Here is a 21,708-nt window from a genome sequence, read left to right on the forward strand (position 1 = left end):
AGATCCAAAATAGCAAAACTTTTATCATTTTGGAGGATCTAAACAGACCCATAGTTGCCAAGAGCTTCATCGGAGCCTAATAAACCAAACTAAAAGTCAAAATTTGAATTTTTGCAAATAAAAAACTAAAAAAAAAGTTACGTTGTTTTTGTTTGGATCTTCACCACGGAGTTCTAACAATGTTAGAGTTGCCTATTCAACTTCCTCGATTTCGAGAAAATTACCATAATCGGAGTTGGGTTTCGTCAATATGCTATCCTGAAATTAGGATTCACTATAATACCACTCTCAAATTGTGACAATATATTAGAATGTATTTTCTCTCATTTCTTCCAAATTAAATGAACTCTACCCTGATTTCCTTGGTGAGCTGACCAAGATACCCTTGCTCAATCCCCTGTTGTCTCACCGCTGCCGCGAGTCATGGCTGGTGCTGTGGTGCATAATTGCATCCGTGTCCATCGCCAGCAGCTGCGCTAATTCCATTCGAAAATTACATCACCTGACGCACCTAGCATCATTACATCAGCGCTCTCAACACAACATCTATAGAACAAAAAAACACAATCAAATTGATTAGCTTGTTCATGTGACTGCGACAAAGATGTTTCGGTGGCTGGTGGGACAGTGGCAGTGCCAGGACGGGACCAGCGAGCCTACCTCCACACTCATGCTCACCGCCGCTGTTCCTCCTCATGTTTGCGTACGCATCATTGCTGATTCGTCGTCGACCACCGAATGAACCAGCATGACCTCAGCGGGGAAAAGCACCACGACCTGCACGTCGCCCTGCTTCATTGCATCTAATGACAACGACGATGCCGCAGCCACAAGCACCACCTAACACTAGCATGGTGGTGCAGCCCGTTGTCCTCCTATGTAGATCTGACGAGTGTATGGAGTTGGGGATGGCCATGGCTGCCCTACTGCGTCATCCATAGCTTGTCGAGATGGACCAGCTGACAACGACGGGGCGTACCAGTGGTAAGGTCGAAGACAACGGTCGTAGGAGAACGCCACAAAGGAGGCTGCGGCTTTGGCGGCACGCCGGTCGATGAGATCGTTAGTGACAGTTATGTAACTTTGGCATGAGAAAAAGAACATACGGAACTAAGGGCATTTTAGTCCCTTCAATGTGTAGAAAGTGCAAAAAAAATAAGTAAATGAGAGAAAATGTATTCTAGCATATTGTCATTGTTTGAGAGTGGTGTTATAGCGAATCCCAATTTAAAAATAGCAAATTTAGTGGAGTCCATCTCCAAGAATGGCATAATGTCAATTTACTCGTATAACTTGCCGTGTTTGAATTACGTTAGATACAAAATCGCACGTGCGGTTACAAGGCAAGGAATCCATTCCCAAGCCGACCGATGCAAGCGTGTGCAACTCAATCAATCCAAAACACGTCCCTTGTCATTCTTCCTCGCACCGCAACACAAGCCCACCAACACCAAGCAAACCAACGCACCACCTTCCCCTCCTCCTCCTCCGATCCGATCCGATCCAAATCGCCATGGATTTCTTCAAGTCCATCCTCGCCGAGCCCGAGCCCGGCCCGTCCTCCCCGCCGCCGCCGCCGGAGACGGAGCAGGAGCACGCCGGATCCACGTCGACCCCACCCACTGACGACGACGTCGGCGGCGGCGGGGGTGGGGGTGGGGGCGGGGGATGGGGCTTCGGCGGGCTGCTCAAGACGCTCACCTCCCAGTCGGAGACCGTGCTCGAGGCCTACCGCCGCGACCTCGCCGAGTTCGGCACCGGCCTGCGCCGCGAGACCGAGGCGCTCCGCGACGCCGCGGCCCGCGCCGCGCGGGACCTCCCGGCGCACGCCCACGCGCTCGACGGCCTCGCCGACATCGTCGCGCAGGGCAAGGACGCCATCGCGCAGGTCGCCGCCGCCGCCGCCGCAGCCCCCGCCACCGGGCACTCGGACGGCGGCGGCGGCGAATCCGAGCCCAGCTCCGCCTCGGGGCAGGTCCGGTACAGCCGCTTCGAGGCGCAGCTCCGCGCGCTCCAGTCGGATCCGGCCACGTTCACCTCCGATCCTGAGGACTCCGATGACTTCGCAGCGTGGAGGGTAGGGTTTAGCGTGGATGAGAGGAGTGGGGAGATCGAGGCGTTGTGCTACGAGAGCGATGCGTTGGAAGGGATGGTGGAGAAGCTCGTGCCGGGCACGGTGGAGAGCGAGGTGTTCTGGGCGAGGTACTTCTACCGTGTTCATAGGTTGAAGCAGCAGGAGGATGCTAGAGCGAAGCTCGTGAAGCGGGTTTTCGCGGCGGAGGAGGACGAGGAGGATTTGAGCTGGGAGGTGGATGATGAGGATGAGGAAGAACAACAAAGAGCGGAAGCGAAAGAGGAAGGATCAAAGCAAGAACCGATCGAAGAAGATGTCGAACGTGTAGCGGGGGATAAGGAAAGCGAGAGGATTGTGGAAGAAAAGGAAGTTGAGGCAGTGGAAGAATCACACTGTTTGGAGAAGGAACAGCAGAATGCCGATGCACCGCAACCGGAGGTTTTTGGCAGCTCTATGGTGGTGGTGGACAAGAGGGAGAAGGAAGAGGCATCCGTTTCGAACATTGAAGAATCAAGTGACAAGAAAGCTGTCACTGAAGAACCACGTTCAAGCACAGGAGATGATGCGGTGAAAGACGGAGCAAAGCATGAGACAAGCGACTCAAGCAAGGATAGTGACTACTCCATGGTGTCTAGGCAGCGAACAACGACCGAGGAAGAGGATCTTGAGTGGGATGAGATTGAGGATCTTGGGGAGCATGAAGAGAAGAGAGGGAGCAATAATGACTCAAGCTCTGCTTTAAAGGAGGAATTGCGGAAGAGGCTCAGTGTTGCTGAAGATGATGAGGATTTGAGCTGGGATATCGAGGATGATTGATGATGATAAGGCTGAAAAAACAACGTGCCAACCTGGTATGAAGTGTTGATTGTATCTCTATACTTTTTTGCCAATTACTTGTGCAAGATACTGAAATGTGGCCAATAAAATTGGTTTAGCTGTGCTGATTATGTTATGGATACGTTTGTAAACTAAACTTGGTGTTATCAAATGGCAATTGGCTATGCGTCAATTCGTTGATGTCTTTATATCACTGTAAATATTTTTGTTTTATTTGACTATGTGTTGTTCAGTTAAAATACGTAGGCTGCACTAGAATTTGGAATAGCATTTGGACGATTTGTTCCCACACAACCTTTGAATCAGGACATACTGAATAAAGTTATGACTGCAAAATCGACATCACCCCTCAGTGATGTAGGTTTCATTCATTAGTGATCAAGCTCTCACCAAGATTCCAATAGTAGCAGATAGTGGACATAGGATACAAGGCTGATATTTATATTAAAATTTACAGGTTTATACAGTTTTGTGCATACTAAGTCCATTTTTTACTCTTTTGGATATGTGCATTTTGCCATTTCTGCACATGGGGACGCTGGTGCCAGTGGGCACCAAAAACACATTTGTTCTGAATTCTGTGTTCTTGCTTCTTTCACAACTTAGACTGGTACAATGCGACCATTATATGTAAATTGTAAGTTTTACAGTTCTCTATGTAAGATATTTCTATATCAATTTTACTTGATAGTTGTATGATACACTAAAAAACTATATCAAGTAGACAATAGTCATCTGTTACTGCTATTACGTTTTCCAACAGTTGTCCATTATTCAGTGCCTTGTAACAGGGTAATATTCATTCAGCACATGCCTTACACATGTCATGGCAAAACGCTGATGAAGCTTATGCATCATACTAGCATATAAAGCAGTATGAGTTCTTTCTGTATTGAATTTGGAATGTAGGGAAGCAAAATGTACAGAAATTTGCCTGTCATTCCTGTATGATACAATATCGGCATATGGCTGTTTCCAGACCCAAGATGTATGTAACTACAGAGCAAACAAAATTTCAATTACCATGGTTTTTACCAACAAAATGGCTTAGCTCCAGTTATTGTGCCTGTTTGCCTAGCTCCGGTTTGGGTATCAACAGCAGCCTTTTTCTTTAGAACTTTTTCTCTTTTTTTTTTTGGAGAACTTTCATTTGGGAAGATGCTGGTACAGCTATGCTGCCCTTCTGATTCGCTGAATTTCTGTCAACCTCAAATCTTCTGAATCCTAACCTGCTTCATTCATAATCTGTTCATTGTTCAAGCTGCCTCAAGTTATAATGGTCTTGTTTGGGGGGAACTTTTTCTAAAATCTCCAGTTCCCTAAACAGTTCAAATCTTCTCACCTAGATTCTTATATTCTAAGAATCTGTAGTTATATAATCTAGGACATGAATTAGAAACCAGAAGCCGAGAAACATAGTTTTTTTTTTTATATTACTCAGAATTTTAAAACTCTCCCAAACAAAACCAATATATGATCATGTGGCAGCAAGCAGCTGCACACTTCATCCTGGGTCGAACAAGGCAAGAGCAATATCCTGGGCCAAATTTTACCCAATATAACGGCCCATTTACGACATTCCCAGCCCAGTCCGGCCCGCCCGAGAGCGTCCACAAAAGCCGCTGCCGGGTCGCCTCCTTCCCTTCTTCCTCCGTCAGGTCAACCATCTCTTCGCAGATCCACCTGCTCCGCCGCCGCCGCCGCCGCCGCCGGCCTCCTCCGACCCGCGCGTCTCAGCCATCGAGGTACGCGTCGTCCCCTCCTCTCCCTCTGCGCGCCTCTCTCGGTTGTTCTCGGAATCCGTGGCTCGGGTAGATGGGATGGAAGGATTCGTGTCCCTTGGTGGCCATGTTGACTTGGGGGGAGGGATTCGTCCGTATCGCGCTCGATTGTTCGCGGGATTCGTGGCTCGGTGGATGGGAGGATTCATGCCGTGTTGCGACGTTGGGCGAGGGATTCGTCCTTATGGCTAGGATCCAGCTGATGCGGGATGCGCCCAAGTTTCGTGTCTTGACGTGAACTCTTTGCTCGGCCGCGCTTTAGGGATGATATGGTATGCTTGGTGTCTAGGTGATTTCGTGATCGCGTTGTTTGATTAAAATTTGCTAGATGTGGGGTTTTATATGGCTTGGTATATCTTGGAATTTGGTATCCCTGAGTGAATTCACATGCATTTCATGGTTTATTGGGTCTGCTTCGGTGTGATGAATACATGCTTAATTGAACATGAAATAGCGCTCTCATTGATATTTGAGAGCTCCTGTAGCGGTGCTTATGTGTTTCAACTCGTACTCTTAGAGATCGTTGCGTCATGGATAGGAGTGTCAGAGTACTCTGCAATTGGGAATGTGCTAGTGCCATTATGAAGTCTCAAGTGTTGACTAAATAGTTATGTCGGTTTCCTTTTCCGTACAATGACATGACTGATTTGTCTCATACTCATACTCCAGATGCCTCACCGTGTTCTAATTTTATGATTTGCAATACCGGTTCTTCATGATCAACTATCTAATCAACTATGTAATGACGACCGTTAAACTGCTCTATATTAATTTCAATCAAAAATAGTTTATGCAGCCTACATATGTTGACCTCGTCTGCTTTTATTTTGGGTAAGATCTAGGGTGATTACTTTAACTAGTTACACATTCAAGTACATATTATCTGTTGCTAGTTCGAATCTGCTTCATATGGTTATGTTTGTGTACAAAGTTCAAATACATTTTGCTGTTCAAAGAGCTCAGAAAATGCTTGGGAAACGGACTACTGTGCTATGTTGTAGAATTATAAGTAAGTATTTCTTGCTAGAGACAGCTAACTGTTTAAAAACTGTGCGGTACTCAGATCAGTACGGGAGTTTAAATCCAATTATGATGTTTATGGCTAGCAAATTCAATAGTTCAATGATTATATAAAATTGTTCATGGAGATTAATATTCTCTCTGAGGAAGTGAGGATTTGCTTGAGTGAAATTATTGTGTTGATATGATCAAGTTGTCTTAGCTCCTTGTGTCATAATGCAGGATGACAGAGGCACCATTTGTGCCACGTGAGAAGCTGTTTAAGCAACAGCAATATTTTCAGAATTTAACCAAGCACACCTACCTGAAGGGGCGTTACGATGTGATCACATCTGTTGCCATTCCCCTTGCGCTGGCTGGCACCAGCTTGTTCATGATTGTAAGTTGAAAGTTTCAATTTGTTGCCTATGCTACTCTGTTCTTGTTCCTGTAGTCTTGTTCAGTCAATAACTTATTTGCTGTTTTATAAACAGGGCCGTGGAGTTTACAACATGTCCCACGGTATTGGGAAAAAAGAGTAGGCGGTTCAGTATCTCAACTTGGCATGGAAGTGGTACCATCCAGGCTACATTGTCTTTGGTTGCAAAATAATACTGTCAATCTGAGCACATTTTGGTTCGCTTTGTTGTTATTTGTTTATATCTGATGTCAGCAAATTGATGCTAACTTATCAGCAATGTGAGAACATTGGCATCGTTGCATTTCCCCATTTAATTGCATGTTCCTGCTTTGTGTTTTCTTTTGATTGGTGATGGCTACATGTACTCGTTGCTTCACTATGGTGACATGGTGTTTTCTGATTTCACCATTCGCATGGCGTACAAATGGTGAGAACTGAGAAGCCTTAAGATCCTGAATGGTTGCGAGTATTATTTTTGCGATACCATGATGGTTGTGAGAGTTGGCATCTTGCTGAGATTTTCTTGCGTGGAGATATACTTTGACACACCGTAGCAATAAACTCCTGACGCGTATGTTCCAATCTGGTTGGTTTCTTGGGCATCTTAATTTCGGTTCGGATGTTATTGGTTAGTTCGCTAACAAACGAAACGACGCGGCTTGGTTTCCGAAGTTAAATCTTGCAACGCGAAACATCTCAGAATGTAGAACGGTTTGACATGCATTTTGGTGGGTTAGAGCAAGGTCAATAGTACAGCTAGCAGTAAGCTCCAAAATTTTGTCATGTCAAGGTAGAGCTAACTTAAGGAGCCAACTCATACAACAAGCTAGCTATAAGCTGCCTTGGTTAAAGCATACAAACATTAAATATTGCATGGATACAACAGCTGTTGTGATCAGTAGTAACATCTATCTTTGTGGCTATTTTGGTGCACCAACAAATGCACGCAACATGATCAATACTAACTCAGGAAAATGGTTTCAGACAATAAACCAAACAGTTACAGATATTCAAAAGTCATAACATTTAACAAAAGGAATACTGAAAACAAGTCACACTTCGATGAAAGTTCTTGATCTAATTAAAGACTAAATATCCACACTGGCCAAATTTGCAGGAATACTGACAACGTCACATTTAACAAAAGGACAACTAAAATGAGATAAAAGTTCTTGGTCTCCATTGAACAACTGCCATCTTGCTCTATTGCCGCCAACGACTCTAATAACTGCCATCTCTGTAGGGAATAATTGAGCAGAATATAAGATTATATATGTAAAAATAAATACAAGTGTACTTCTAATTCTAGGAAGTTAATATGTTGGTCTTTTTTTTTTGTCATGGTAATACTGTTTTGCTAATTCCAGTAAGGTATTTGTGAAATTAATAACTCTATTGTGCAACATAGCAATAACTTTGTATGAACAAGTGAATGATCTACACAGCTACAATTCAAATGTACGACAAATTCTTGCAACAATGACACGCTATGGTTGTCCAGGTCGCCATTATATATGATAATCCAGTACTACTAATTTGATGGAAGAAGTGATGAATTGCTAAGAATTTGATTCGGTGCACAACTTATAAAATCAACATTTATAAATGCATACCTGCAAATAATACAACCAAAATCAGCATCTAGGACATAGCATCCACCTGAAATATAGAGTTGAATAAATCAAGATGCTCAAACAAGAAAGTTAAAGGAAATGCTTGGAGCATAGACGTTGGAAATAAATAGTCCAAACCACAACAATTTGTTGCTTGGGGCAATGATGCACAGAACTTTAGATGATTCAGGAAGTGGACAAAGTAAGAAAGCTACTTGTTTGGATCATAGTACTCAGGTTTTAAAACATATCATTGGATTGTTTGACCCCTTTTCTATGAGTTTAGGATGGTTACCTGAAAGAAGTGCATCATCATTCAGTAGACAACAGAGCACAAGTGATCCTGAAAAAAACAGATACAAAGGTAAATTAAAATGCTCTATATATGACAAAAAAAATAAAGTGATGATATGCTTATTACCCTACCATGATTATGTACATTGCATATTTCCAAACCGATTCCAAATGTGCTCAATTAAATCTTTTTTTAGCTGGGTATGCACTGAACGAGCACGAATAGCAGATTTCCTACGTAGCACATCGGTAAAACATGGGTTATCACCGGTAGTTACTTTAGGAGGCAGAACTATTGATGTCCTAGGAACTCTATTGAGGTTAAGGTCACATATCGCATCCTCTCTCTCATCTTCAACAATCATATTGTGGAGAATCACACAAGTTAGCATGATTCTCCCAACACTCTTTCGTTTCCACTTCTTTGCTGGACGGCGCACAATGTTGAAACGGGCTTGCAATACCCCAAAAGCCCGCTCCACGTCTTCCCTTGCCCCTTCTTGACGTTCAGCAAATAACTTGTGCTTCTCTATTTGTGGAGGTGATATAGTCTTCATGAAGACTGCCCATTCTGGGTATATACCATCAGCAAGATAGTACCCATTGTTGTACTCATTCCCATTGACGAAAAAATGAACCCGAGGAGCTTCCCCTCTCACTTGTTCAAGGAACAAAGGAGATTGATTCAGCACATTGATGTCGTTGTTAGAACCAGCGACACCAAAGAATGCATGCCAAATCCAAAGATCATGAGAAGCAACCGCTTCAAGGATAATTGTTGGGACTTTATAGTCACCACGGGTGAATTGCCCCCTCCAAGCTCTCGGACAACTCTCCCACCTCCAATGCATGCAATCAATACTCCCTAGCATACCCGGAAAGCCACGAGACTCATTAACCTGCAGTATGTGCTCTATATCATCACTTGTAGGGCGTCGCAAATACTGCCCTCCAAAGACCTCAATCACCCCTTGTGCAAAAGTGTCCAAGCACTCTAAGGCAGTGCTCTTACCAATTAGTAAGTACTCATCTAAGGCATCAGCAGGAGTGCCATATGCTAACATACGGATCGCAGCTGTGCATTTTTGAAGTGGAGAAAGGCCTGTGCGACCAGAGCAATCTTCTCTTTGGGTAAAGTAAGGAGACCACTGACCTAGGGCTTCCATAATACGTAAAAAGAGATGCTTTCGCATACGAAATCGTGTGCGAAACATTCTCTCAGGGTAGAGTGGATGATCTGCAAAGTAATCAGCCACCAAACGTCGGTGACCTTCTCCATGATCCCCTTGCAATGGTCTTCCTTGATCCACTTTGGCGCTTGAGGAGCCCGGCTGCAAACTTAGTCTTGATCTTCTCTATGATTCTAGTAGCAAAGGAATCTAGGGCATTCTGATCAGAAATGTATTTCTCAAGAATTTTGGATGGGTCTAGGTCATCTGAGTAAGAGGATGCGTTTGAGGATGAGTCTGACATGGTAGTTTCAGAATAGGATGGATTGGTTTGATAGTTTCAGAATAGAAGAGAATGGTATATATAGATGGATGTGTTAGACTGATTGCAGTTAGATTGATTGCAATAAAAATTTTGTGTTGACTGCATGGTTATTTGGACCAGCTGCAATCAGCATGAAACTTTGCAGTGACTGCATGGTTATTTGGAGTGACTGCTGTTAATCAGCATGAAATAGGGGACTAGCTATTAATTTGGGTTGGCTGCTATTAATATTGCATAGAAAATTGGATTGACTACATGGTTTTTTGGACTAGTTCAAATTAAATCCATTTGACTGCATTTTAATATGGAGAAATTCCTGCTGAACTGCTGAAAATATGCATGATTTACTACTAAAAATAACATATAAAGATGCATACCTCACTTGTTTTTTGTGAATATCTCTTCTCTCATGCATTGCAGCATGAACAGAAACTCAGACCTCACATCATCAGGCATCTCCCTTGTGTCTTTGTTCATTAACTCCCGATAGGTTTCAATCATAGCTGTTTGACGAGTAAGCCTCTTAGCTTCAAGATTCTCACTAGAAACACGTCTTTGAGTCTCTAACATTTCACTTTGCCCTTCCTTGGCTGCTTCATGTGCATCCATAAATTTGCGGATGTCATCTTCTAACTCAAATTTGCAGTCTTGCATCTTGCCTTTTCCTTTGCCACTCCGCTGCATCTTAGCTGCCTTGGCTCCAATTGGTCGTGGGATATCTTCATCATCATCAAGGGGGATGACATCATTGATATCTAGCTTCCTTTTTTTAGACTTGTCAAGCTGGTCCAAATATGCATGCCATTTCGGTTGGTTTTTTAGTTCATTCCAACAATGCATAAACATAAATGGCCCATCCTTGAAGTCATCATCATATATCTTCGATGCCTTGTCCATCAGGTCAAGTTTAGACTCCCCACTAGCATATAACGAATTAGCCTCCTTCCAAGCACAACAAAAATTGCCGACCTTTTTCTTGATTTTACCAAAATGATCCTTGACTTGCTTAACTTGTCTAATCCGGTTTTTTGGGGTAGTGTTGTTATAAACAGCAGCAACATCCCCCCAATATTGTTCATTCTTCTTGTAATTTGATTCTATTGGATCATTTGAGTTGTTCAGCCAAGCGCTGACCTACAATTTTAACAAAAGTGTGTTATTGTTACTAGTAATGCTATTGACATTTATCCATTAGCAAATAAAGAACAAGTTACTTACCAATCTCAAGTCTTCATCCTTAGTCCATGCCAAGCGCTTCTCAGTCCTAGTGGCACCTTCACTTTCAGCATTGTCAACATTGATTGGCTGCGATTGGTTCCCGTCTAACACATGTTGTACAAAGTTTGATGGGCTTTTGATATAATTAACAAAACCACCGGGAGGGCGAGATTCCCTTCCCCTGTATAAAAACATGAACATGCAAATGCTGATCAAATTATGTGCAAATTTGTCTACCGACTATTACAAATATTATCAGTTCACTTTATTCCTTTGTAATTAGGTGTTATATTCACTAATCTTGCCAGGTTAGTCCAACTGGCAACTCAATCCAAGCAAAAATATTCAGCAACCAGCAAATATATCTATGTATGTATGTATAAGAAAGTTGATCAATACTCAGGGGCGGATCCAGTGTGTTAGCTGTGGTGTCAGCTAACACCAATTCTGTTCTACCATGAGTGACACCAGTGCACCTTACCAATTGACATCACACTCACACGAAAACAGCAGTAGCCAGTAATTGAGCCACCATTTGTTCTGCCCATAAATTACTCTAACTAATTTAGTTGGCCACACACCCACATAGGTAGGCAGCTGCAGCTAGCAGTTTAGCTGTTTGCAACTGCTTGCCAGGGCCTGGAGCTTCTAATTTTCTTCCTCGCATCAGGTTAAGTAAAAACAAATTAGTGGCGGTGCTATTTTTTTACATGTGTATCTAATAACTTTAATTCAGTGTAGTATAATTTAATTTCAACAATCGATCAAAAAAAATCGATCAATAACTTAGAAATTGATCAATAATTTAATTCAGTGTAGTATAAATTAATTTCAACAATCGATCAATAACTTAGAAATCAAGCTTCTTATTAGAGTTTATGCTGACACCATTGATCAAAAATACTGGATCCGCCCCTGTCAATACTAATCAACTTGAGAATCCACATTACTTAATAGCAGTTGCAATCTCACAGTCAACAAATCCAACTATTGATATCTATATATGACAACCAAACATACAAACAACAGCAATTCCTGACAGATAAAATTAAAAGGGCTCGTCTTATATAAATTGCTTACCATCCTTCAAGATCAGGATGCACATCCATCACGCCGGCTGCAGGGGGAGGGCAAGCACCAATGCCACCACCAATCAGATCAGCGGATGAGCTGGCCATGGCTTGTGACAGTGTTGTGGCAAACCAACCAGGCGGAAAGGAGCTCGACGGCTGATATGAATATGGCACTCCAGATGGCACAGGACCTCTATATGGATATGGTATTGCCGATGACGCAGGAACACCTCGAGTACAAGAAGAGCTTGCGGTGGTTCGAGGAGGCGGCGCAACCTCCCTCTTTGTCCGGCGAGACATGGGTTGAAGAACTAGGGATTGGCGTGCGGGCGGAGCAAAAGAGGCAGCGAGCCTGGGGGCGGTGATTTTGCGAGCACTGGATAGGAAGATTGGGAGGGGTAGGAAGAACTAGAAGATTGGGAGGGGTGGATGATGAATGGGGGTTTTCGTGGAGCCGGCTGGGGAGATTGTTGGGCATCAATTTGGCTTCGATTTGGCAAGAGGGAGGCATTTTCGCGCGCATCGGGGGCAAGATTTGGTGGGATCAGAGAGAGGCAATGGCGGAGGGCTGGCGTGCGGCGGGGCTATGGAAGAAGAACACGAGGCGCCGGCGATTTCGCGCGCACAGGCAGAAGAGGGAGAGGAACATGAGGCGTCGCCGGCGATTTCGCGCGCAAGGGGGTGGAGAAGATTTCGCGCGCAGGAGCGGAGAAGATGCGCGCGCAGGGAGAGAAGAGGAACGCGCAGGGAGGGGCGGCGGAGCGAGGGGATTTTCGGTGGTTGCGGTGGAGGAGGGGATCAGGGATTTTTCTTGTGGGACCCACATAACGCGTTTTTAATCGCCTTCGTGGGCTGCATGCGAGCGATACGGCATCGGATGCAGCGCTATCGCCCGGCGCCAGGTTAAGCGCCTGCTCTTTTCTCTCTCTTCAATTTTGCTAGCTTAATCTAGGATTAGAAAGGTGAGAGAAAATTTGGAGCCAGCTTAATCACGTTATTGTACCTGCTTAGTGATTTGTACTCATTACGGGTAGGCCATACTAGCTTAAAGGGCATGTTATTGATACGGAATGCACATGAGCGGAACGAAAGGAATGAGCCAACGAGGAATCATGTTCCCAGGAATATTTGCATCATTAAAAATGAGAACCCTAAACACCCGTTAATAGCCCGCAGAATAAAAGATTTCGTTAGCCAAATGTAGATGGATAAGTCCAATTAACAACGCTAAACTATACTCCCTCCGTCCCATAATATAAGGGATTTTGAGTTTTTGTTTACAACGTTTGACCACTCGTCTTATTCATTTTTTTTGCAAATATAAAAAACAAAAAATTGTGCTTAAAGTACTGTAGATAATACATAATTTCAAAAAGAATTGAATAAGAGAGTGATCAAACGTTGTAAACAAAAAATGAAAATCCCTTATATTATGGGACGGAGGGAGTACTGAATTCCCTTATATTATGGGACGAGACGGAGAGAGTACTTAATTAGTATTTGCAGATCTTCACTTTCTCCAATATTGCTTCAGCTAGGGATAAAAATGGTTCGGATAGTTTCCATCCGTCCGGACCATTTTTCGGATTCGGATAGTTTCGGTCGAAACTATCCGAAAATTCTCGGATTCGGAAACGAATTCGAATTTTTTTCTCGGAAACGAAAACGAATACAGTAAGGGTACTATCTGTCGGAATCGGAAAACGGTCGGAAACTATCTGGAATTTTTGCAGACATTGATAAAATTTTAGAAAAAACACGTATATATACATAACTTTTTCATACGGAATCAGATGAAGACAAACTTTATATCAACATTATAGAGCTCGATGAGATCTACAACTTTCTTATTTTCTTATTGACTATTTTATTATTTGAGATCATTTAAGGGTCTAAATATTCATTATAATATACCATATTAATTTTTATAAAATCTCAGATCTACAATTCAAACGACATCTGATGGAGATGTGTTCTATATCAAAGTTGTAGAGCTCAACAGGATCTACCACTTTGTAGTTTATAACATTTGTATTTGAAAGCATTTAAAGCATAAAACAAATATTGCAAGTTTCGAATATGTGAAGTAAAATAAATAACATCTCCAATTTATACAATGGCAAGTAAGTTATACATCTAGTAAAAGGTCTTGAGAATAGAAAATGATAATCATATTTGCATATGGATCTCTTAGAGGAACAACCATGAAAATCGATTTTCACATACGGTTGTGAGACAGTCTACAAAATTGACGATATAAATGTTGGAGATGTTGAACTAAAATAATAAGTGATATCACTTCCTTGATCAAGAAACTCAATTTGAGGGGTTTTTTATATACCGGTAAATATTCGCTACCGTATTCGTTCCGTCTCGTATTCACTCCGTATCTGTATTCAATAATATTCGATTTCATTTCCGTATCCGAGTTTTCGATTCCGATTCCGAAAAAAATATGAAAACGAATATGATAAAGCTAGTTTCCGTCCGTTTCCGATCCGTTTTCATCCCTAGCTTCAGCTAATACCGGAGAGATTGCCCACCTGGAACAAAAAGAGAAGGTGAAATGCGACACTGGATTAGCATCATTTTGACAAAGAAAAATACTGCAGCTCAACTCAAAACAAATAACTGAAACTACAAATTATCAAGGGACAGTATTTCCGTATTATGCTAGATATCACTCTAGGGGCAAGAAATGCCAAAAGGAGCAAGAGTTTAATCTAAAATTCTCAAAGACAAGATCATAGTCAAGTTATCGATGAAAAACAGTCAACTTTATTAGTAATTGGTAATGGGGACATGGTGGTTCTGATCTCTATTTATATGCTTTAATTACCCTCAATTACTAACTTAGCAAGTACTCATGGGTGGCTAGCAGCCTAACATGCTAGTGCACATATACTATTTAAGACTAAGTATAGCATGAAAATCTTAAGATAAGTTATCCAAGAGTAGTGAAGTAGAAAGGTTAGAATTTGCATCAAATGCTTTCCTTTACTGTCCCACCCCCTCATCATTCTTAGAATGAAGTGAGCTGCAATCATGAAATTTATGAGGGATTTGTGGATCGCGTAACATACCGTTGAGCATTTGGACTATGTAGTCCCTCTTATAGATTTCTGGGAGTGCTAAAAACATCTCCATTTGGTTTGGTTCCTTTGCGAAAATACTTGCTGCGAAGACCACCTCGCTTCCAGTAAGGCCAAGCTTTTGAATTTCAGCTATAGCTGTCACTTTGGCCTTTTGTTGGGGTTCCTCGCACATCTTCTTCTCTTGTGTATGATCGGTACCACATTCCATCACTGCTGCTACCATGCTTCCATGGTGAGTGATATTCTGAAAACGATCATGTGCGTCTTTGAACCGTTCGATGGCTGATGCTGCGCTGCTGACACTCTGCACAGCACCCTGGAAGTGATCATGTGCATCCCTGAACATCTCCATTGCCGTGGCCATCGCATTGGCATGCTGAACAACATTTTGGAAGTGATTGTGCACATCCTTGAACAACTCCATTGCTGTCGCCATGGTGCTGACATGTTGAATGGAATTCTGAAAGTGGCTATGCACATCCTTAAGCATCCTTGGAGAAGGAAAGTTTGATTCAGTCCTACTCCTTTTCGTGCCATTACTATGTTTCTTTTGCCTCTTACAGCTTGATGCCACATCCAAGGAGCGACCAGATGGCCCTGCGGATTCCCTATCCTTGTCCCCATCCTCATCTCCGACCTCGTCTGTGTTTTCATTCTCCGTGTCAGCAACCACTTCATCGGACAATTCCTCCTCCTCTCTGCCTGTTCTGTCCTTGCCATATATTACATCAAATGTATCAAAATATGGAAATGGGATACCATACAAACTCTTGGCTCTAGGATGATCCTGCAGAAAATAAACAAGTCGTAACAAAAACACATTATGATAAAAACAAATGTACAAAAATACTTAGAATGGCTTACTTTGCAATGAGCATCATATAACTCTTTTTCACACTGAATCATCTTCCGCATGCCGTCCCACGAGAACCTGGGCAACGCTAACATATCTTTGATCGCATAATACTTCCTCTTCAGCACTTTTAACCGAGAATCGACATGAGGACTGGATCTAATACCACGGCCTGGCAGCCTTTGCGCAAGAATGTTCTCTATCCCTTGAGAATAACAGTTCTTGAATCCCCCTCCTTCGACCTTAAATCTAGGATCAAGAGAAACCTCGCACAATGCTTTGACAAGCTCCTCATCTTCATCGGCTGTCCATTTCCTTTTGTTCCTGCCTCTGCCACGCACAACTTTGGAGCACTGAGTTTGACTCATCCCTAGAACAAAATCATAATCAGCTTAGGGTGCATATAAAAAGGAGTTGCTTATTAACATACAATAATTAATATTATCTGAAAAGAATTGAAAAATAGATTAACATGATTTTTTTAATAAACACATCATTTAGTAGTTCGGGAAGTTTGCGCGCGAAAAACAAGCGAACAGAGGTTGGTAACTTTGAACATTAGAACACAGCCTTACATGTACAGAACAGTTCATACAAGCTAGGGTTTTACAACAACGTAGTATATCACTCCATTATCCATGTCCATAGGAGGAGTTCGACGGCTAGCCGATGAGAGAAGAAGTCATCGAGGCGGCGGCAGTACTGGAGGCGTGTTCGTCGGAGAGGGCGAGGCGAACGGCGGGGGAGATGTCAAAGCCAGCCGCTGCGGCCATCGGCGAGGGGAGAGGAGGAGGAGGAGGAAGGGAATAATACCTCACGTCACGTCACGAGAGGCGGCGGCGGCGGCGGCGGCCGGAGAGAGGCGGCTCCGGGACGGACGGCGGGAGCAAAAGCGGCGGAGGGGAGATGGGATTGGGATTTGGGAATGGTAGGAACCGGATTAGGGATTTAGGGTTGCTGGTTGGTGTGGGTGTAGGAGTGGGACTGGGACTGGGACTGGGAGGGAGGCAGGCCGGTAATTGGATTCCTCATCTCGTTGGGCTTTGTCGCTTGGACATCTGTGATCCAATACCACTGGATTCGGATTAGGGTCTTTAGGACTAGGATTTCCTAAGCATTTTCCATCAGAAGGGAAACGATGGGCACATCCCGGTAATCACTATCGAGATAATCGTTTTTGATCTGTATTATCATAGTATCGAATACTATGATCGGAATACTATCAGATTTTATAAAATACATATTTTTATATAAAATATATACTCCCTCCTTCCTTAAATGTTTGACGCCGTTGATTTTTCAAAACATGTTTGACCGTTCGTATTATTCAAAAAATTTATGAAATGTGTAAAACTATATGTATACATAAAAGTATAATTAACAATAAATCAAATGATAGGAAAAGAATTAATAATTACTTAAATTTTTTAATAAGACGAACGGTTAAACATTTTTAAAAAAGTCAACGGCGTCAAACATTTTGGGATGGAGGGAATAATATACTGTATTATATATATTAAAACATATAATATTGATTTTGATATATTTAATTGGTTTTTAATGTAAACATGAGCATATTTATTCATATTATTTTCAATCCATCTTATTTTAAATAATATTTTGTAGGACAGTAGAGATCGTAGAATTGGGATACTACCTAAGATTTTATAGAATCGTGTGAAAATGAATAATAAAATTGAGATGCTATGAAAAATAAGATACTATGTACGGTTTCGGTTTGATAGTATCGTAGCATTATAAGATACTAGGGCATGGATCGGGATAATTACAATCTTGCTCTAGACTCTAGAGATTGTTTGGCAATCACAATAGAAATTTAAATTTTGAAACTTTATTTTAAGTTGGTTTTGGAGTATTTTTATTGTAGTTTATTCTGTAGCATTGGTTTTTAGACCGTGATCAATAATTTAAAAGTTTTACACTAATTATTTTTTTTTTGTTGCTTTGTTCATTTATCTACGGTTTACCAGCGATAGCTCGACCGATCAGACATTGGCCTCTTCCAAGACAAAAGTTTTAGGGTAATTCTATGGAAAGTTGACTATTATTAAAATTCCATAAAATCCCTACACTTGTAAGAGCAAGTTTAATAGTATAGCCAACTACTAACTTCAAATCATTTATAGTCAATTCATACAATAGTTGATTACTACACTATTAATATCTGGTCCCACATGTCATACACGCATTATGTCTCCGAGTCCGTGCTGTATCTGGCTACTGATCTATAACCTGCTGCTCTTCTCTCTCTTCTTTTATCCCTTTAAAATATGTTTATAGCTAGCTTATAGTCTACTATTGTAGCTGCTCTAATATTGTAGATCAAGTAAAGGATAGCTTATAATTAATCTCTTGCAAACCTGAAAACACACTACGCCATGTCACAGAATTGCCCACAGATGTGTGTGGGTAAAAATAGAGAATCAACATCTAACCATCTGTCGGTAAAGGTTTGTGACATACCATCTGTAGGCAGTTCTACGGTACAGGACAGATCGGTAACTCTACGGATTTTTGGGGACAAACTATATGTCGCTGATTGTTAATCTCGTGTCAAACTATCTGTCGGCATAGACTCATCCGTTGGATCACAATCAAACAACCCATAATCATTCTCGCAATAAATAAATATATAAATGTTCATCACCCAGACCCTAGATCAAGTCGGTAAGGGCCTTTTCCGACAGATAAGATGACGTGGAAGGTGACCTCTGCCGACAGATATTCTGTGGGGGTGGGGGAGGGTTAGGACATGGTGTAGTGATAAATTGGCACTTGTATTTAACTTCTTTTTTTTTTGAAAAATAAATATGACAGTTGAGGTAACTATAGGTTGGTTCGCCATCGTACCTTCTTCAAATAACTGAAGTACACATGATGGAGTGACTGAAGGCATCACAGTTTTTGTTTCACATGAAAGCAGGCCTCACAAAATAGGCTTGTTTGAAACGCACAGAGCACTATCATCGAAATTTTTAAATAAACAATTAAAGTTCCCTGGGAACAGGAAATTAATGTTTTCCAAGCATGGGAAAGTAGAGAGAAGAAAGAAAGAAAAAAGTAAGAGAGGAGAAGAAAGAGGAGAGGACATTGACATGTGGGGCTCACACACTAACTCAGTCGGTTGGACTATGTCAACGAGCCACGCTTAGGGAAAATCATTCTCAAAATAGCCGAAGCAGTCATTTACACCGGTTTTACGGTTGAGGGGTCGATATACCCCCGGTTTGCAATTGAGTTGAGGGATAAAAATCAGATTGAACACATAATTTCGAGGGAGTCGAATTGGACTTTTTCCAACGGCTGACCACTGTGCCTCTTCGAGTGAAGAATCCTGAAAAGCAGCCCATGGGCTCATGAGAAAACAGAGCCTACGGACAGCCCATGGGGATTCCTCTAAAATATCCTGTCCTCCAGACCTTGAATCCATCAATCCCTAAGTTCCGCGCCGCCAGCCCCATTCTCCAGCGCACCTCAGGTAATGAATAAATAATTGACCTTTCCTATATGTCATATACATTTTAATATACTCCTTTCGTCCCATAATATAAATAATTTTAGATGGATGTGACACATTATGGTTTCGTACTATTAGGAGTAGAGTATTTTGGCACGGAGGGAGGGAGTAGAGTATAATGCCTTGTTTTTGAAGTTGACATTACAATCGAATCGACGATAGGCCTCTCGCGTCGGTTTCTGAATCTGATCGTGGATGATCGCTCCCAGTCCCAAGGAGCCAAATCTCTCCGCTGCCTCAACCTGAGGCGCCACAAGCTGTTCAACACAACACCACCACCAGTTGTGCTGCCACTGAACGGAGACGGAGACGGACCGAAGAACAAACAGGCGATGCACAAGATTGTTCTTCCCACCCCAAGCTTCAACCTGCGAGCACCACACTTCTTCTCCGCTGCTGCGGATCGCAGGGTGTTCTCCTTGGACCAGTCGGGGCGTGCCTTCCTCCTGGATGCAGAATCGCCACGCATGGTGATTTTGCCTCGTCTCCAGAAGCCCAATTTGGAACCCATCGCCCTCTACATCCCTTGCCCTAAGCTCGATCTCGACGGCTACGGCAGTGGTAGCGGCGGCGGCAACCTTTTTATCATGGACAGGATTGTTAAACCAAAGGCTGGCTGCAATCACTTTGAGTTTGAGGGCGAGGCCTTAATCTACAGCAAGCACTCTCCGAACATCTTATGCAAGTGCTAGGATTATGAACTCCTCCCGCCACTGCTGCTGAATGTCCGTGAGAACACCACGTCCCTAGAGATCAGCTTCTATGCTGTGGTGAAAGGTGAGACTCAGGTAGTGTTCTTTTCTCATAAAGATTTAAGATTTTACCTCGGTTTCTATTAGCACGCTTTTCAAACTACTAAACGGTGTGTTTTATGCAAAAAAAAATTCTATATGAAAGTTACTTTAAAATATCAAATATATCCATGTTTCAAGTTTGTAATAATTAAAACTTAATTAATAATGCGCTAATAGCTATCTCGTTTTGCATGCCCGCATTTCATCAGATATGCATATCCATTGACGGAATCGGTACATATTGCTTGGACACGGCGAGCTGGGTGTGGAGGGAAGTGGACAAGTGGACGCTACCCTTCCAAGGCAAGGTTGAGTATGTGCCGGAGCTGAAGCTCTGGTTTGGATTTTCTGCCGAGGATGGCTGCTTGGCTGCTGCTAACCTCTCTGGAGTGGGCTCCTGGTAGTCCCAGCCAAAGCTACTCTATTCATGGATGGAGCTTGAACCACCCCAAGAATGGAAGCAGATGCAGGACCCTCAGTTTGTCAACCTAGGCTCCGGCAGGTTCTGCGTTGCAAGGTTCTTCCACAATAGGACTCCCAATGATGATGAATCAGGTGGCCAGAATGTTACTGTTCTGACTGGTGTAGAGTTTGCCAATGTTAGGGATGGAATATTGAATCTTGGACTTGGATTGGTCAGGCACAAATCAAGATGTCACAAGGCTAGCTGCGGCGATGATACCATCACGGCAGTTTTGTGATTATGATTCTCGGGTGGCCCTTTTTGACTTCCTGTAATCCATATGGTATGGTTACTTTGAATAGTTTTCGGTCTCCTTTTGAGAGAACTTGCGTTTTGTTGTAATCTGACTTCGGTGTGAAATCTACTTGTCTTGTCCGTACTATCCTGTATTTTTTTTTAAACCAAAGCCAGGCTAAGCTGGAGTTATATTAAAGATAATAGAAAGTATTTACAATATCACCAAGAAAGGTGAAAGAGAGAGAACAAGGGAAACAAGGAAGAAAAGCAACAAGAAAAACCTAAAAAGAGACCTAAGTGGATATTCTCGTGATGTTTTTTGCCCCACACATACTCCAAAACTTGATTTCGTCTTGTATTTTGGCTAGTAGTTGTGGCATGGTTTTCTCTTTATTTTAAAAAACCCTCATGTTTCGTTCACACCATACTTCCCATGCCACCAACATGTGGATATACTGTATTGTGGCACTGTCTCTTGCGAAATCTTTATTTAGTACTGCTACCACTAGTAATTCAGCTTAGTTCTTCTGGAAACTAAATTATAGGTGGCCCCGGCGCTCGCCCAGCGTGCGGGGCTTTTATTTTCTCCGATTGAACATACAATTGAGGACTCGAATTGGACTTTTGCCAACTGCAGACCACTGTGCCTCTTCGAGTGAAGAAGCAGCCCATGGGCTCATGAGAAAACAGAGCCTACGGACAGCCCATGGGGCGTGTCCTCCAGACCTAGAATCCATCCATCCCCTAAGTTCCGCGCCGCCGTTCTGCTCCGGCGCTGATCTGAGAAGCTCCGGGGCTGTTTGGTTGGTTGCCACACTTTACCACGCCACACTTTAGTTATGCCACAGTTTTTTAGGCATGTGTTTAGTTCGCTGCCGCAATTATGTTATGCCACACTTTCTTTAACTTTGGGACCCACATGTC

General features: G+C 42.6%; 3 protein-coding genes and 1 long non-coding RNA gene across 4 annotated transcripts; 2 read left to right on the forward strand and 2 right to left on the reverse strand.

Moving 5' to 3' along the window:
• The first annotated feature begins 1,393 nt into the window (after positions 1 to 1,393).
• On the forward strand, positions 1,394 to 3,091 carry LOC127779685 (uncharacterized). Its single transcript, XM_052306548.1, is given in 2 exon segments — positions 1,394 to 2,887; positions 2,889 to 3,091. Coding segments are annotated over 2 exon segments (1,425 nt in total). The 5' UTR covers positions 1,394 to 1,513; the 3' UTR covers positions 2,940 to 3,091.
• A 1,293-nt stretch (positions 3,092 to 4,384) lies between these two features.
• LOC127779687 (uncharacterized) lies at positions 4,385 to 6,457 on the forward strand. The gene is made up of 3 exons (XM_052306549.1): positions 4,385 to 4,656; positions 5,935 to 6,091; positions 6,186 to 6,457. The coding sequence occupies exons 1-3, from the start codon at positions 4,385 to 4,387 to the stop codon at positions 6,231 to 6,233; spliced, it is 477 nt and encodes a 158-aa protein (XP_052162509.1). The 3' UTR covers positions 6,234 to 6,457.
• Positions 6,458 to 7,221: 764 nt separating this feature from the next.
• On the reverse strand, positions 7,222 to 10,519 carry LOC127778234 (uncharacterized). Its single transcript, XR_008018469.1, has 4 exons — positions 9,891 to 10,519; positions 8,021 to 8,068; positions 7,726 to 7,771; positions 7,222 to 7,349 (listed from the first exon to the last, which is right to left on the reverse strand). It is a non-coding gene; the product is annotated as an uncharacterized LOC127778234 (long non-coding RNA).
• A 2,080-nt stretch (positions 10,520 to 12,599) lies between these two features.
• Positions 12,600 to 16,735, reverse strand: LOC127778472 (uncharacterized). The gene is made up of 4 exons (XM_052305076.1): positions 16,566 to 16,735; positions 15,764 to 16,122; positions 14,888 to 15,686; positions 12,600 to 14,347 (listed from the first exon to the last, which is right to left on the reverse strand). The coding sequence occupies exons 2-4, from the start codon at positions 16,118 to 16,120 to the stop codon at positions 14,325 to 14,327; spliced, it is 1,179 nt and encodes a 392-aa protein (XP_052161036.1). The 5' UTR covers positions 16,121 to 16,122; positions 16,566 to 16,735; the 3' UTR covers positions 12,600 to 14,324.
• Between the last annotated feature and the right edge of the window lie 4,973 nt (positions 16,736 to 21,708).

The sequence above is a fragment of the Oryza glaberrima genome, chromosome 7 (assembly GCF_000147395.1).
Source record: "Oryza glaberrima chromosome 7, OglaRS2, whole genome shotgun sequence".
NCBI classification, from domain to species: Eukaryota; Viridiplantae; Streptophyta; class Magnoliopsida; order Poales; family Poaceae; genus Oryza; species Oryza glaberrima.

What these genes read in the sequence shown, in the direction of transcription:
- LOC127779687 (XM_052306549.1), top strand. Translation starts at nt 4,385, where the DNA reads ATGATCATGTGGCAGCAAGCAGCTGCACACTTCATCCTGGGTCGAACA. An exon ending in CGCGCGTCTCAGCCATCGAG is followed by an intron (nt 4,657 to 5,934) that starts GTACGCGTCGTC and finishes GTCATAATGCAG; the next exon opens with GATGACAGAGGCACCATTTG. An exon ending in GCACCAGCTTGTTCATGATT is followed by an intron (nt 6,092 to 6,185) that starts GTAAGTTGAAAG and finishes TTTTATAAACAG; the next exon opens with GGCCGTGGAGTTTACAACAT.
- LOC127778472 (XM_052305076.1), bottom strand. Translation starts at nt 16,120, where the DNA reads ATGAGTCAAACTCAGTGCTCCAAAGTTGTGCGTGGCAGAGGCAGGAAC. An exon ending in TATATGATGCTCATTGCAAA is followed by an intron (nt 15,687 to 15,763) that starts GTAAGCCATTCT and finishes TATTTTCTGCAG; the next exon opens with GATCATCCTAGAGCCAAGAG. An exon ending in CATAGTCCAAATGCTCAACG is followed by an intron (nt 14,348 to 14,887) that starts GTATGTTACGCG and finishes TTTTTGTTCCAG; the next exon opens with GTGGGCAATCTCTCCGGTAT.